Source organism: Pelobates fuscus, chromosome 5, assembly GCF_036172605.1.
Source record: "Pelobates fuscus isolate aPelFus1 chromosome 5, aPelFus1.pri, whole genome shotgun sequence".
In the NCBI taxonomy this organism is placed as follows: Eukaryota; Metazoa; Chordata; class Amphibia; order Anura; family Pelobatidae; genus Pelobates; species Pelobates fuscus.
The window spans coordinates 379,215,550-379,229,737 of record NC_086321.1 but is presented as its reverse complement, the minus strand read 5'-3'; the positions used below and the strand labels follow the sequence as shown (position 1 = coordinate 379,229,737).

General features: G+C 41.2%; 1 protein-coding gene across 1 annotated transcript in view; it reads left to right on the top strand.

Annotated features, from left to right (window-relative positions):
- The window catches only part of LOC134611946 (BAH and coiled-coil domain-containing protein 1-like), a 129,702-nt gene that overhangs the window by 55,207 nt on the left and 60,307 nt on the right, over window positions 1-14,188 (top strand). Inside the window, exon 2 of the mRNA XM_063456297.1 lies at window positions 10,416-10,662. Within this exon, the coding sequence (XP_063312367.1) occupies window positions 10,509-10,662 (154 nt within the window). The 5' untranslated portion in view covers window positions 10,416-10,508. The remainder of the gene's footprint in view (window positions 1-10,415; window positions 10,663-14,188) is intronic.

The following is a 14,188-nucleotide window of genomic DNA, read 5'->3' as shown; positions in this document are numbered from 1 at the left end:
CGGGCAGGGCCCATTTGCAGCCCGCCTTGATTTTTGCTGCCGCCAACGGCGTCCCTGTTGCTGGGCGGGGACCCCGTGTCTGGTCCGAGGGCGTCGGGAGATCCGCTCTTGTGGTCGGGCAGAATGGGCTTGTGGCCGCAAGCGGAGTAAGAAGTGAGCCTGCCGTGCTTTATAAGGTGGGTCCCCCCGCCGTGCCGGTCTCCTGTGCCTTCCCCTGGGGTGCTTCTCTCGAGTGCCACGTGGGGGGTGCATCTGGTCTCGGGGTCGAGCGTCAGGACGGCTCTGAGGTGCCACTTCTTCATCAATAGTGGAGGTAAGTCTCGTTACACTTAGTTTTGCCCAGAATAGGTCACAGACGCGGTCAAACGCTGCTACCAACGGTTCCCCAAGTGCAGGTGATATCATGGACGTGCCCATGCGTTCTGGCTTTAGTGAGGCGGCCATGTCGAGCTCTAAGTCTCCATGTTCTTGCTGGTGTTGTTTGGTTTGCCCGTGTGGACCGGGATAACCCCCACCGGTCCAGGGGGGGGGGGGAGGGCAGCCAAACCCCATTCGGAGACCTGGGAGAGCGGCCGTCTCGTCCCAGCTCAAGCCCGGTAGGCCTCAAACCTCGATCGGGTTACTCCGGTACCGTGCTGGGTCGATGCTGGTACCTTCGTGCTCCCCTGTAGCTTGTGGGTAGTTTGGGCACCTTTGTGGGTCAGTGGGTGCTGGTGGTACGGAGTTGGCTCCGAAAGTTTAGTCCAGGCGCTGGAGCTCAGACCAAAAGCGTCTGATCCGTTGGGTGGCTGGCCCCACCCCCCCCTCTGTGTGTCCCCTTTAATGCCTTCATATTAATATTTAGTCCATTCTGCTGTCTGTATGCTCCGTGTGTCCCTTTAATGCCTTCATATTAATGTTTAGTCCATCTGCTGTCTGTATGCTCCGTGTGTCCCCTTTAATGCCTTCATATTAATATTTAGTCCATTCTGCTGTCTGTATGCTCCGTGTGTCCCCTTTAATGCCTTCATATTAATATTTAGTCCATTCTGCTGTCTGTATGCTCCGTGTGTCCCTTTAATGCCTTCATATTAATGTTTAGTCCATTCTGCTGTCTGTATGCTCTGTGTGTCCCCTTTAATGCCTTCATATTAATGTTTAGTCCATTCTGCTGTCTGTATGCTCTGCGTGTCCCCTTTAATGCCTTCATATTAATATTTAGTCCATTCTGCTGTCTGTATGCTCCGTGTGTCCTCTTTAATGCCTTCATATTAATGTTTAGTCCATTCTGCTGTCCCCTTTAATGCCTTCATATTAATATTTAGTCCATTCTGCTGTCTGTATGCTCCGTGTGTCCTCTTTAATGCCTTCATATTAATGTTTAGTCCATTCTGCTGTCTGTATGCTCTGTGTGTCCCTTTAATGCCTTCATATTAATGTTTAGTCCATTCTGCTGTCTGTATGCTCCGTGTGTCCCCTTTAATGCCTTCATATTAATGTTTAGTCCATTCTGCTGTCTGTATGCTCCGTGTGTCCCCTTTAATGCCTTCATATTAATATTTAGTCCATTCTGCTGTCTGTATGCTCCGTGTGTCCCCTTTAATGCCTTCATATTAATATTTAGTCCATTCTGCTGTCTGTATGCTCCGTGTGTCCCCTTTAATGCCTTCATATTAATGTTTAGTCCATTCTGCTGTCTGTATGCTCCGTGTGTCCCTTTAATGCCTTCATATTAATGTTTAATTGTATAGGACATCCTGTGAGTTCACCCTTTTGGTGTTTTATGTATTTATTTATTTCTTTTTCTGTATTTTTTTAAAAATTTTTTTTTTTTTTTAATTTGGATTTTTAAAAATCTACTTCATTGTCTGTGGTGTATAGCAGCAGGAATTGGGCTTGAATTGAGTTTATTTAAATTGTGTGTATTCATATACTAAGACTAGATCCTTGTATTTGTACAATTTGTTGCATTTGTTATACTGTTTGTACAATCATTCCCTTTACATTTGAATGTTTCCCATTTTTTATTACTTGCAGTGAAATAACCATTGTCATCTAACATTATTTTATGTATGATGTAGTATCCCAAATAAGACACCGTGGGAATTGTAATGTATATATTTCATATGATATGTGTGTATAAATCACATACCAAGCCAAAATAGCCCCAGTATTGCAGCATGTAACGATGCATGTGTTTTGCACTAACACAATATTTTACTAAACCAGATTTTTGTCTAAAGAAATAACTGGAGAAAACTATCGACAGCTCGACTTTAAATATTCTGTTAGTCGATTAACCCCTTAAGGACACATAACATGTGTGACATGTCATGATTCCCTTTTATTCCAGAAGTTTGGTCATTAAGAGGTTAAAACATTTATCATTACAAACTGCAGTATGTGGGTTATTTGGCGTTATATACACATACATATTATATTTGATTAATTATAATGTAGTATGCGATACTACAATACTCTGATTATTTTAGCATCTAATGCCATTTACTACATTTACTAATACGGCTATATATATATATAATATATTTCTTTCAATAATCCCTTTCTAATAGATTTGAAGTAGAGAGGGCTTTTAAATCCTGCCAGTGGTTTTTTTTCTGAGTATTTTTTTCATTTTTTATATACAACCTTTTAATCAATGTTTCCTGCTTTATGGAGAGATATGTGAATTATAAAAGGTGTACACATCTTTATCAGTCCTATAGCGCCATCCTAGTCTGCAGCGCAGCTCAGTAGGTGGGCAGGACATGTCTGGGGGTCATTTACTAACGATGTGCGCATGTTTGTCTTGAGAGTGAAATGCACAGAATGCAGATACAATAAACTGGGTTCAGGTCTCATTCCTGATCATCTTAACTTGTTTGTCATGATTTGATTCTTTGTGTACCATTTGTACTGCGCTGTAGAATATGTTTGCGCTCAGTAAATATTGATATTAATAATGTGTAGTAGTGACAGGCCAGGCACACTCTCCATGTATAGAGTGCAGTTGCCTGATTACAGGATGGGTATTGGAAACAGCTGGATTTATCCCAGAGGTGCTTTTTTGAGCAGACCCACATTAAGTGCCCCTGAGGGGGTAGGCTGCACTCCTGTGTTGGAAGAGGCCGCTGTATACTGCAATGGAACAGGGCATTAATTGTTCCATATTCCCTGATAGACATACAGAAACATTGTATCATCACTAATTCTGTAGTCTGTACTCTGCTTGTACTGACCAGTCAGTATGCCATGCCTCACTGCTTCACAACCTTTATTTTATGTTTTCGTTTGTTCCAAAAAATCTCCAAAATGTATTTATTTTTGTTTAAATATCAGTTTGAATAACCTTCTGGGGTGGACAATTGTTTGTTTTTATTTAGACTTGTTATGTTTTTACATTATTATTATTATTATTATTATTATTATTATTATTGCACGTTGGATATGATGAAGGCCCAGCTTGTTGTTGTTGAGATACTCTCCCTCTGGTGGCTGTGGATCACCACTCTCAGTAGACTCAGTAACAGTCCCTATTGTTTGAGATTATTGTCTGAATTGCATGTTTGGGGACTCAAGGAATCCTAAATTGGGGGAAAGCATGTTTTCTCCATAGATACAGACATTGCCAAGACTGGTTGGCACACGCAGCCAAGCAGAGCTGCCTGAGCATGTTGGGAGTTGTGGTTTAATAGGGTTTACTCTATTTTGTTTCCGGTTAAGCCTTTGCATTATGGAGTTCCCCCATGATTGCCCTGGATATACACTTAATATAAAGAGACTGGGACCCTCCTATCCTGGAGTATACTGTCACACAGGAAACCGTGGGATCCAGTCCTAGAATGAGAGGCCTGGACTAGTGATGTGAAGGCAAGGCCGCTATCTATGACCTTCAATAGACAGGGGCTTGAGCGAACATAGGCTGCAGTGCTGTACAAAATGGTACAATGTGCTACACTGCATTCTGTGTTACACTGCACTCATTACATCATCCACAGGAGGTACTTGAAAACCAGAATAGTCTGAATGTACCTTTCCTGGTTAAATAAATACTTTATTAGTCTTATTATTATTATTATTGTATGTCACACTGCATTCTGTCTCACACTGCATTTATTGTGTGTCCCACTGCATTCTGTCTCACACACTGTATTCATTATTTATAACACTGCATTCTGTCTCACACACTGCATTCATTATTTGACACTGCATTCTGTCTCACACACTGCATTCATTATTTATGACACTGCATTCTGTCTCACACACTGCATTCATTACATGTCACACTGCATTCTGTCTCACACACTGCATTCATTATTTATGACACTGCATTCTGTCTCACACACTGCATTCATTATTTGACACTGCATTCTGTCTCACACACTGCATTCTGTCTCACACACTGCATTCATTATTTGACACTGCATTCTGTCGCACACACTGCATTCTGTCTCACACACTGCATTCATTATTTGACACTGCATTCTGTCTCACACACTGCATTCTGTCTCACACACTGCATTCTGTCTCACACACTGCATTCATTATTTGACACTGCATTCTGTCGCACACACTGCATTATGTCTCACACACTGCATTCTGTCTCACACACTGCATTCATTACATGTCACACTGCATTCTGTCTCACACACTGCATTCATTACATGTCACACTGCATTCTGTCTCACACACTGCATTCATTACATGTCACACTGCATTCTGTCTCTCACACTGCATTCATTATTTATGACACTGCATTCTGTCTCACACACTGCATTCATTATTTGACACTGCATTCTGTCTCACACACTGCATTCTGTCTCACACACTGCATTCTGTCTCACACACTGCATTCTGTCTCACACACTGCATTCTGTCTCACACACTGCATTCATTATTTGACACTGCATTCTGTCTCACACACTGCATTCTGTCTCACACACTGCATTCTGTCTCACACACTGCATTCTGTCTCACACACTGCATTCTGTCTCACACACTGCATTCATTACATGTCACACTGCATTCTGTCTCACACACTGCATTCTGTCTCACACACTGCATTCATTATTTGACACTGCATTCTGTCTCACACACTGCATTCATTATTTGACACTGCATGCTGTCTCACACTCCCTGCCATGTTAGCCAGCCTGTAGTATAAATGGGCCATTGACTGGTTGCAAGCAGGGCTGATCCAAGGATCACTGCATGGTAACAGGTGATTAGTTATGTCAGTAATAACAAACTCCCCATTCTACTCGGTACTTGCACAGACCGTGTGTGAAATCAAAGCTGTCACATCTTCTAGTCTCCTGGACACTGTCCCAGGACTATTAACACTATCAGTGCCAGGAGAATGAGCTGCTTTGCTCATTGGCAGCAGGTGATTTAACCCCTTAAATGCCAATAGACAGAATACAATGCCCATTGCTCTGTATTGCACACATTTCTCGATGTTGTTACACAGCCAGGCTGATTTCTGGTACATTACAGTCACTGTATCTAATAATGCAAAGATTGAACTGGATTTAAAGAAACCACCTTTCCTTCTATGAAGATCCTTCCTCTGTTCTTCTGTATCAATGCTGTACCCACAATGCACATTGCCTTGACACTATAAATAAATGATACAATAATAACTATTAGTCTGAATTCACAGCAATCTGAATTGTTATCATCACTATGTCCAGCTCTGGAATTTCCTTTTCCAATAGCCAATACTGCTATAGATGGCCAACGTTGGCCAATGCTGCTATTGGTGGCCAATACTGCTATAGGGGGCAATTACCGCTGAAGATGGCCAATACTACTAAAGGTGGCCATTGCTGCTATAAGGGGCCATTGCTGCTATAAGGGGCCATTGCTGCTATAAGGGGCCATTGCTGCTATAAGGGGCCATTGCTGCTATAAGGGGCCATTGCTGCTATAAGGGGCCATTGCTGCTATAAGGGGCCATTGCTGCTATAAGGGGCCATTGCTGCTATAAGGGGCCATTGCTGCTATAGGGGGCCATTGCTGCTATAGGGGGCCATTGCTGCTACAGATGGCCGGCTATAGATGGTGGTGGAAGGCTAGTGACTTTCTCTGTCCCAGTATAGGCCTTGTGTGCACATAGGTAACAGTCTTAGACTGAATGGGATGATAGGTAGAAGTCTTTTAGATTGAATGGGTTTATAGGTAACAACCTTACACTGAATGGGTTTATAGGTACCATCCTTATACTGAATGGGTTTATAGGTACCATCCTTGTACTGAATGGGTTTATAGGTACCAACCTTGTACTGAATGGGTTTATAGGTACCATCCTTGTACTGAATGGGTTTATAGGTACCATCCTTGTACTGAATGGGTTTATAGGTACCATCCTTGTACTGAATGGGTTTATAGGTACCATCCTTGTACTGAATGGGTTTATAGGTACCATCCTTGTACTGAATGGGTTTATAGGTACCATCCTTATACTGAATGGGTTTATAGGTACCAACCTTGTACTGAATGGGTTTATAGGTACCATCCTTGTACTGAATGGGTTTATAGGTACCATCCTTGTACTGAATGGGTTTATAGGTACCAACCTTGTACTGAATGGGTTTATAGGTACCATCCTTGTACTGAATGGGTTTATAGGTACCATCCTTGTACTGAATGGGTTTATAGGTACCATCCTTGTACTGAATGGGTTTATAGGTACCATCCTTGTACTGAATGGGTTTATAGGTACCATCCTTGTACTGAATGGGTTTATAGGTACCATCCTTGTACTGAATGGGTTTATAGGTACCATCCTTGTACTGAATGGGTTTATAGGTACCATCCTTGTACTGAATGGGTTTATAGGTACCAACCTTGTACTGAATGGGTTTATAGGTACCATCCTTGTACTGAATGGGTTTATAGGTACCATCCTTGTACTGAATGGGTTTATAGGTACCATCCTTATACTGAATGGGTTTATAGGTACCAACCTTGTACTGAATGGGTTTATAGGTACCATCCTTGTACTGAATGGGTTTATAGGTACCATCCTTGTACTGACTGGGTTTATACTTCCAAGATTCAGACCATGTTTCGATTAACGTGATGCTTATAGCTGTGGGCTGCTGTGGTCCATGTCATTGTCTGGTGGCCCATGCACTTAGAGCAGCTACATACTATCAATATCTGTGGACAGTGTGCACTGTGCTGCCACTGGGAAATGTTATAACCCCCTCCCCCACCCCATGCACGTTCATTGAGCGCAGCTCTAATCAATAATACATATTGACGGATCTGATGTACAATTATGCAACCAGCTGCCATTTGAAATATTGTATTTATTAATAATTGATATGTAGAGTCCTATTTAAAATGTTTTTCATTGCGTCATTGTATACCATATAGTTTTGTCATCCATTTACAGTGTATTATGTCAGTCTGTGTGTGTGTGTGTCTGTGTGATTGATGTGTGTGTGTGTGTCTGTGTCTGATTGATGTGTGTGTCTGTGTGTGTGTGTGTGTGTGTGTGTGTGTGTACAATACATGTTAATATTGTCACCTTGATCCTGGCTGGGCCTGTCTCAGAATATTTATGAACTGTTTCACATTGATCTAAATCCTATTGGTCTCATTCTGCAAAATATTTAGTTTTAACAGAAACAGGATGTAGGGGTTAATAACCTTTTTTTTTTTTTTTTTTTTTTTTTGCTTGCCAGCGACAGCAAAGCACTCAAAGTGTTAATATTTCCCATAACCTACCACCACACAGGGGTCTCATTCATTTTAAAACTGCCCCGAGCACATTTCCCTTTTTATAACCCAGCTCCAGTAATTATGTTTTATAATAAGTATCTTTAATGTGGTTTACATTTAAACTAAGGCTCATGAACAGATCCTTATTGTATTATAATTTGGAGACTAACCATTGGATGGTCCCCCTCACCCCACCCCCCATCCCGTCACCTCTATCACTGCTGTTGCAAATTTAACCCTTTTATTGCGTCGCAGTATCATCCCTCTGGTATTAATAACTGGCAGAAAGAGCAGTGTGTGAAGGACACAGCCTGGCAGATTGTGTCTGTCATGTTCTTAATGTGTTATTAAAAATGGATCCTAATAATCAGATATTCCCTGGGAATGGACTAACCGCTCAATGTGTCAGTTTAATCCGTGGGATTACCATAAAAGTTGCAGAACCATACTAAGCCATGAATGTACTGGAAGTCATGTTACAGAGGATAAAATGTGATTGTGTCTTTATACATACTGTTAATAGAAACCAGAAGGGGGTGGGAGGAGGTTTCTTGTGTATAGATATATGAGGATATTATTTATTTCAAATAATGCTTCTAAGGCAAATTCCCATTTATTGCCACCGAACTCCCTGCACGTGGGGTTCTTACACGTCAAACAGAGGCGAGTCAGCCTAAACCAGTCATTTGTCAGAGCATTATGGGATATGAAGTTCAGCAGAAGTGGGATAGTTGGCTACACATGAAACCAATATATATCTGTGTCTAATTCAGCTTGTACGAGAATGGGAAGATTTATTCGGACAGGGGCCTCTTCACCTACTGTTCCCGTATGTCATACATTTTGTTTACCTATTGTACTGCGATGCAGAATATGTTGGCGCTATATAAATAATTGTAATTAGCATGCTAGGAGCCCTCTGGTTTTGCCTGTGAGATGTGTTGATTGATGGCTAAGATCGCAAGCTGTTCTACAGGCAGGAGAAGAGGAATGAATGTCCACATTCTCATTAATCTTCATTCATTACACGTTCTCGCCTCCACCCAGTTCTACGTGTCTCCCACCCCCTTGCAAAAACATCAGGGTTATTAGATAAAGTGTGAATTTCAAATATTAGGCCGAAATAGAGAGATGGCCTCACTACCCAGGTACAGATTACACTATTTGTAGGCAGAATGGTGGGATAGAAGTAAAAATATTGTATTTATCACCGATATCGTGTTAGTCGCTATGTCTGAAGTTGATTAATCAGTCCAAAGGCTGGATAAATTAAAGGTATCTGCTTGCTTTCTTTGATATTTAAGATGGGCCACACAGTAATGGCTCTGCTAGTGTATGATAGGTGTGGAGTTGGTGAGGTTGTGTAATATTACGGGGACTTGGCCATGGCTGAGTTATAGGAGTCACTATGTGCAGCACATTGAAGGCAGGTACACAGTCCTCCAAAACGTACAACATGAGCTACACGGCTGTATCCCACATGTCCTTATTAATCGGAAGTCTGAGAGTCAATATTACATCACCCTGTTTATTGCTGAATCTAGGACTATGCGTCAGGTGTTCATTTATAAATCAGACTGGCTACCAAATAATCTGTCTGGCTCTCAGTCTGTGCAAACATTGACATAATTATTCACTAAACTGACAACTGTCAGGAAATTAAAATCAATTCCAAATGTAATGCCAAAATAGCAAAATGGGAAACATTCTCCAAGTCAGCTGGGCTTCCAGTGCGGCTACTTTGGCCTTTAACTTTTAAATTCACTTTGAATCCCTGACAATTCTCACTTTCGTGAATAAGGGACAGATATGGTAATGTGAAGTGTTTCAAGCTAGAGTTGCCACAACATTATCCAGATATACCTGAATACCATCTAAAATCACGCAGGTACTTTGTGTGAGAGCAACAGGATCCGTTTCGTAGGCTTTGAGCTAGCTGAACTGGTTCATGCACCAACACTTATTCAAACCTCAAGGTTGCTGGTTTAAGTCCCGGTAGGATCAGCTCAGCCATTTATCCTACTCAGCTGTTAGGTTATGCAATAATAACATCTATTATTTAGATGCTGATTCTGGTAGAATCTGAGTGTTCTCTTAAGCACACTGAATGTCTTTGGGGAAAAAAGCACCGTATAAAAAAACAAACAAAAAAAACAATTTCTTTTTTTTACACGGTATAGAAAAAAAATAAATCTCTTTTCCAATTCCTGCAAACATCAAGTTCTGAATTGGCTGCACCCCTCCCCATTACCCGGTTTTATTTCCTTTTATAACTGATTTTAGCCTTGTGATTCAGCAGAAGTGAACGTTTTTAGTTTTTCGATTGCGACATGATATTTTTGTTGTGTACGGCGGTCAGTGTACCCAAGCTGATACAAGACAATTAAATGATAATCTCTGCAGCAGATCAATCAGAAGCCACGCACAGCTGTGCTTTCAGAGGCTCTACATCTGGTACACGGCACAAGATGAATTGTTGGCCATTGTGTTTGCATGTATAACAAAGTTAATACATCATTCTATTTTTTGGGGGCATTATGTTAGGACCTTGCATTGTTCTAAACAGCAGGTTGTAGCTAGGGGGTGTCAGCCATGGACGGAACCTAGTAATCAGAGGGTTAAATAAAACCTGCATAGTACAAGGTATTTAATCATTATAATAATTACATGAAATTTGTCTGAGTTGTTGTGTTCTCCCGTTGCAGAGAATGATCCCGGACCTGCAGAGGGAGCGCGGCTACGCTCCCGGGACCTCCCACTAAGGACTACTGCCCACCTGCCAAGCCCCCTCCCCCGGGATGGACGGCCGGGAGTTCGTTCCTCCCCCTCACCTGAGTCACCGCGGAGCCAGCCGAATGAACCCACCAGCAGGCCACAGTGCGGTGCAACACCCCGGGCACTTCCAAGCCACCAAGTACTTCTCTTCTCCTCTCCCCATGGCAAGCCACACAGGTAGGGCGTCTTGGTCTACATATCTGATCGCATGGATAGAATGCCATTCTAAGTATTTTAACCTTTAGATTGTAAGCTCACGGGCCATCTAGCAAAGTTCTCTGTATAAAATATCTGCAGGGACAGGCAGGGACCTCTTTTTGTATATTGGCCTATTTATATTGTACTGTCTTTTTCCCAATTGCGCTGCACCGTGGAATATGTTGACGTTTTATAAATGCCAGTAATTCTAATAATATATACATACAGGGTTACTGGGTGAGAGTCTCTTTTATGCATTAAATCCCAGTCTATATATATATTGTGTGTGTTTTCTAAAAGGGCAATGATTCGTGTGTATGTAAAAATACACGCATGCACACACATAATAACCCATTGCCCTCTCAGATAGATACAATCCATACATCCTATGGTCCTGTATAGACAAACTAACCTTTACTCTCAACCTAATCTTGTATGAACACACCACAAGTGTCAACCCCTAATTATTCAGCACAAATGGCATTTTACTGTAAACCATTGTCATACAGCGTTGCATCAACAATCCGCTACTATGTAATTTTGCAGGAAATAGTTCCTGACTGTTATCCATATCATAAAACATAGCTTGTTTGGGTTAGGAATTTCGTACGCGCGGCTCCGTGCGTTGTGTGACAATGATTGTAATGCTGTGTGTAAGATAATCAGATTATTGTGTCCTTGTATTAGAATCATAATTAGAATATTGTTTTTGACAATCAGGGGCCTTTAGTGTGCTCGCAGCTGCATGCAGTGTGGCTGCGCAACTCCGTGTGAGTCTGTTAACGCAGCCTGCTGCCATGGGAACTAGAGGCCAACGTATGTGCTGCGCTAAATTAGCGCAAATACTTAATGCCGAATTATCTTCTGGGATCTGATTTTATTTAAATTATTTATTCCCAACTACAGACTAATCTGAAGCGATTCTTCCTGTGCTTTATTTGCAAATGCAGTGCACAAAAATCTGAGTAAAATCTTAATTAACCAAACTGAAATACAGAGATTTATTCACTATATTGGGAACGGATACCTGACGAGGGAACCGGAATTAGCTGAACTGGAAAAATTCTCCAGCTCTCAAAGCCAGCTTTGCGTTATTGGTTCGAAATGTAAAATTCTCAGCAATTTCCTTGTTTAGTAAATAAATCGCACAGAATCTCTACAAGCTGTATCTATAGGAATTTTCACTCCGGACACTTGTTACCGTGGTCCTATGGTTTGGAGAGCTACCATACAAATACGCCGACGCATTTCATAACGAACACAAGCGTACACAAGACACGCACAAAAGTTGCATGTTAGAAAAAAACACGCATTTGGATTTATCAGTCACTTACATATTTTGTCAAGTCGAGGCTCTGCAATCCCCCAGTAATATCTAATAAGATCAGAAAGTTAATTTGTACCTTTATTTCAGCATTCGTATCACGTTATTATGCACGGTTTGAGAAGTTTAATACAATTCGGTACATCTTGGTATAATCTTATCTATCTGTCTGACTCCGTTACCTGTCTGAATATAGAGAGAAACCACACATATATATTGGTTCTCTTACCTCCTTTCACCATGGAAACAAAAAAAAAGAAACCCTATATTCTAATGCTTTAAAAAAAATCTGTCTTGACTCTCCTTCGAAGCTATTAACTAGCATGTATAACAATTGCTCACTCAGTTGACTATTCTTGTTTGTAATAAGTGTTAAACCGAGCGCACAATTCTTGTTTTTACATCTTCATTCCTGTGATGTTAGTCGATATTCTGAATCCTTCCTATGCATTCAGTTACAGAATCGCCAGTCTTCATAATGAAAACACCATATTTTATTTCAGACAAATGGGTTACACTAAAAGAAAACCACAAGTTAGGCAAACATTTTTTATTATGGCAGAGGGCAAAACGAGTATTTGCAGCAATAATCATGCTTTAAAATGTAAAATCCTATTTATTTCCAATATATACTAACCTTGGTTTCTTCATTCATTTTATTTTGATGGAGGGGGGTGCGGATGCACCATCACAAATCACTTGCTGGAGGAATGTTTGAAGAAAAATATTTTAATGGCTTCTCGGTGCACAATGGGTACATTAGCGTAATCGGTAAACGCGTTGGAGATCCGTGGTTCTACTGTTGCTCAGCATTGCCAAATGCAGGGATTTGTTTGCATATGAAATGTCCTTTAAACTGCATGCGGGAGCGTTCGTTATTATTATAGGTATTTATATAGCGCCAACTAATTCCGCAGCGCTTTACAATATTATGAGAGGAGGGAATTTTACAATAAATGAGACAATGACACAGGAACAACAGGTAGACGAGGGCCCTGCTCAAACAAGCTTACAGTCTGAACCTTGTCTTCTCTTGTTTTAGCTTATACCCCTTTTATCCTGTTATTTCTGTTGGATAATTTCGGTAAATATATCAGAGTTCGCAAATCTAATCTAGTCCATATGTGACCTGTATATGCGCGATTGGTAATTATCGGGGTTGGCAGCCTTTGTCTTGTGCTCTGCCAAAGAAATTCATTGGAGTGCTGGCACTGGGTTTTTTATTAACCTGTGTGTATGTTGGAGAATGTTTTTTTTTGTGTTGTGTATGTGTGTGCGTTATTCTGCACGTGTTGTATGTTTCTTGGCTATTTGTAGTGTTGTGCTATGGGGTGCAGCTTTTAAATTTTTGTGTATGTCTGTGGTGGTATGTGTGTGGGAAGTTAGTGGTATTGTGTATGTGTGTGGGCTGTCTGTGGTATTGAGTACTGTGTATGTGTGTGGGCTGTATATGTGTATTGGCTGTCTGTGGTTGTATGTGTGTGGGCTCTCTGTGATAGTGTGCTGTATATGTGTATTGGCTGTCTATAGTTTTGTGTAGTGTGTGTGTATGGGCTGTTTGTGGTGCTGTGTATGTGTGGTGGGTGTTTGCAGTATTGTTGGGTATATGTAGAATCTTTATTGTGGTACTCTGATATATTTTTAAAGTTTTTATTTATACACCCCTCCCTTTTGCATCCCTTTTTGCCTGGTAGTGCAGTGGGTGAAGCATGTGATCTGTACCCTCGGCAGGTGCAGACCACTTGTACCTCTCTCTCCAGTCTGGCACAGTGAGTCAGAATGTTACCATAGTAACCCATGGCAATGTTTTCAACTATCTACAAGCTCTGGACTGGGGGAAGATGTACAAGTGGTGTGCACCCATCTTGTTCTAAGAGTAAAACCCCTTCGGTTTCACTTTAGTATATCCCAGGTCTCAAAACTAATGGAGCCTCACACGGGCCACGCATACGGCAGTGGTTCCTAATTTATTTTGTTCAGGGACCCAAATTAAGTACATGGCCCTGATGACACATTCTTCTGCTGGAAAATTAGGAGGCCTATTCTCTAAAAGTAATATAGTTCCATTAAAATGCATTTTGTCAACGGCGCATCCATTATGATGTACCTGTAATTATAAGTCTGGACCCTCTGAAATAAATCGGGATCCACTGACATTTGGCACTCAAACTGTAGATAAGA